This window comes from Seriola dumerili, unplaced genomic scaffold (assembly GCF_002260705.1).
Source record: "Seriola dumerili isolate Sdu_G_001 unplaced genomic scaffold, Sdu_1.0 BDQW01000362.1, whole genome shotgun sequence".
In the NCBI taxonomy this organism is placed as follows: Eukaryota; Metazoa; Chordata; class Actinopteri; order Carangiformes; family Carangidae; genus Seriola; species Seriola dumerili.
The window spans coordinates 75,743-78,730 of NW_019174617.1; the positions used below are offsets into that span (position 1 = coordinate 75,743).

The 2,988-nt window shown below is 41.8% G+C and overlaps 1 protein-coding gene across 1 annotated transcript; it reads left to right on the plus strand.

Annotated features, from left to right (window-relative positions):
- msantd1 (Myb/SANT DNA binding domain containing 1) lies at positions 1–2,480 on the plus strand. Its single transcript, XM_022760789.1, has 3 exons — positions 1–386; positions 479–772; positions 1,852–2,480. The coding sequence occupies exons 1-3, from the start codon at positions 133–135 to the stop codon at positions 2,141–2,143; spliced, it is 840 nt and encodes a 279-aa protein (XP_022616510.1). The 5' UTR covers positions 1–132; the 3' UTR covers positions 2,144–2,480.
- The last annotated feature ends 508 nt before the right edge of the window (positions 2,481–2,988 follow it).

The following is a 2,988-nucleotide window of genomic DNA, read 5'->3' on the forward strand; positions in this document are numbered from 1 at the left end:
CAGGCAGGACAGTGGTGTGTGTGCCTTTTTGCATGTATCACTCCCACACCTCACACAGCTCTTAGCACAGTAAAAGGCTTTCAAATTCAACCTCAAACACAGCCAGAACAGACTAAGAGAACCATTTCAAAAATGGCATCAGACGATGGTTTCAGCTACCTAATGCCAGGCCACAGTGAGAAACACAGGCGGGCCCCGAACTGGACCGACGGTGAAATGAAAGCCCTCCTGTATGTGTGGGAGGAACACCACAACGAACTGAAAATGAGCAAGAGGAACGCCAAAGTTTACGAGAAGATGTCCCAGAGGTTTTTCCATCTGACCGGAGAGCAGCGTTTCAAAGAGGAGATCAAGATGAAAATCACCAACATGTCTTTCCAGTACAGGCAAGTGCACCAGATCCCAATATCCATCCAGGGTTATGACACCAAACTCCTGCTGTTGCATGACTATAAACATCACTTTTCTTCTCCAACAGGCGACTGAAATCTACAGTTGGTGAAAGTGGTGAAATACCAGATTGGCCGTACTATAAAGCCATCGAGAAGATCCTCTCCAAGCCGCTGGAGAACGGGCGGTTAAACTCTTTGGAGTTTCAGGCCTCCGCTGCAGGTCCCTCCACCTCCTCCCAGTCTACAGACAACCTGGCACCCCAGTCGGAGGAGGGGATGCTGGGGTTCCTTCCAGAGTACACGGGCTCCTCAGATGAGATGGAGATAAAGCAAGAGTTGGACTCTTTGAGCTCTGACAGTGACAACACACAGGGCTCCAGGTAACCTAAACTAGACAAGATACATGTGTGTGTGTGTGTGTGTGTGTGTGTGTGTGTCTTTTCATTACTGTTAAAGTCAATTTGTCTTCTATTGTTTCAGTGAAGCAATCCACAAAGGTTGCTCACACAATATTCAACTAAGCTGACATAATAGAGTCAGAGATTGTGAAACTGAATTTCTAGAATACTTTTATTTAGGATTAGCATTCAAACTGAGAGTAGATCAATTCTGACCAACAGGTCTGAGGAAGAGAAGCATTTCCTTCTTTCAGCTGTATTTTGTATTTTGTGGCCTTACACAGCTGATGGAGTTACTCAGTTGACATGAAAATGGTCTAGGTAGTCAAATAGAGAACAATATGTAGGCTATAATATAGATTTATATGATATCTTCATATTATATAATGCCTTGATTTGACGCTATCATATGACAACAATGTGATTGACCGCAGCCACCTGTTATCGCCTGACATTCATTCATTCATTCAAATAATTGACAAATAAGTTTAAGCCATTTCCCTGACAACTTAGTAACTCCCTGGATATGGATATGGCTCTCAGCAGTAGACTGTTGTCTTTAAAACTATACATATATGGCATAACAACGGGTGTAGCTTTAGCCCAAGATTGCCGCTTCAGCTAGATTTGTCTCAGTACCGTTAGCTGTGTGTTTGAGTAGTTTGGGGTTTAGCGTTAGCTATTGTAACAGTTTGTTGTAGTTTGTAGTAACAGCAAATTTTGCAGGCCATTTCTTTGAAATTATACATATATGACATAACAATACATTTTGAATGAAGTAAAAAAAATATGGTTTTCAAACAAATGTCATCAGGTCAGATTCTAATCTTAATTAATGCATTTTAGCATTTATGTGGCAGTATATATCATTGCCAATTTATTTATCTTATCCAGTATTCAACATACTTTTAAAATAACTTTTGGCCTCTGACTTGGGGAGAAAGTTGCTGATGTTAACAAATGGCAGAATTGTTCTGTTATTGAAGATTTAGGAACAACATGAGCTTTTGAACCCAGAGGTGACAGTGCCTGATCTAAAATGTCCCCTCTCTGTTCTCCAGCTCCCACCCTATTTCAGCCAGGAAGAGGCATGCCAACAAGCACCTGTCCATGAAGAAGAAGAAGCTGCGGGTGATGCAGGCCATGCTACAGCAACAAAAGAGGTCGAGCCGAGCAATAGAGGAGACATGCAGGGAGGTCCGTCGAGCCCTGCACCAACAGAACCTCCTCCAGGTCCAGTGTGTGCAGCTGCAGGAGCGTATGATGAACCTCCTGGAGAAAATGATCCAGCCTCCCTCCACCACATCAGCGTCATGGGGTCAGAGTGGGGCCAAAGACCCAGGGAAGCCATGAAGTGTGTGGGTTATGATTGCTGGGAGAGATCATGGTCTTGCCTCACCTGTAGCCTCTGACGCAAAAATAAAGAAGGCTATATTTCTTTGGATTTCAGTTAGACATTGAACAGAGAAGTGCAACAATTTACTCCTATGATTTCTGAAGGTGTCATCAGCCTGAATACCTTTAATGGAAGGTAATCACGCTAATAATCACAATGACGTAGACATACACTGTCTCTTTAGCAGTTGGGCTCCAATGTTTTCATCTCAAGGATACTTGTATCTTTCTTGATAATTTGTACCCTATTAAAAACACTGTGGGAACAACAGCCTTGCAAAATTAGACTTATCTTGTCACTTCATTTTGTCACTGTGCCAGGATAATTACAAGTTGGGAAGGTTTGATGCCAAAACAGAGCAATTTGTAGCATTATGAACCAGGAGCTGAGGCAATAATCCCTGCTGTTATTGAGTGGGTTGTCAGCAAATAGCATCATAATCAACACAAACTGCATGAGATTTCTTGAAGAAGGAAATTTCACATCTCTTAAATATGTCATTTTTGTGCTCAATAGCAGAAGAAACACATGCTGGCTTACTGTTTCCCATGGAGGATACTGAATTGCTTCTAGCCTTGGTTTTTCATTGATGTGGCTCTAAAGATTTGCCTGGAAAAGAGAGATGAAATAATTTATTGTTAAGGTACATATCCTGCTTTCAACTGAAAAAAACTAATCAAGGTGAAGCTCATTTAGATGTAATAAATATACGAACTCAATATAATAAATACTCAAACTCATCCTTTGCATTTTCAGATTGTGTGTCACTGTGACCACACAGACTACTACTCTGCCTGCACAG

Coding starts and splice junctions, on each gene's coding strand:
- msantd1 (XM_022760789.1), top strand. CDS start 133: ATGGCATCAGACGATGGTTTCAGCTACCTAATGCCAGGCCACAGTGAG. Junction 387..478: donor AACATGTCTTTCCAGTACAG/GCAAGTGCACCA, acceptor CTTCTCCAACAG/GCGACTGAAATCTACAGTTG. Junction 773..1,851: donor GACAACACACAGGGCTCCAG/GTAACCTAAACT, acceptor TCTGTTCTCCAG/CTCCCACCCTATTTCAGCCA.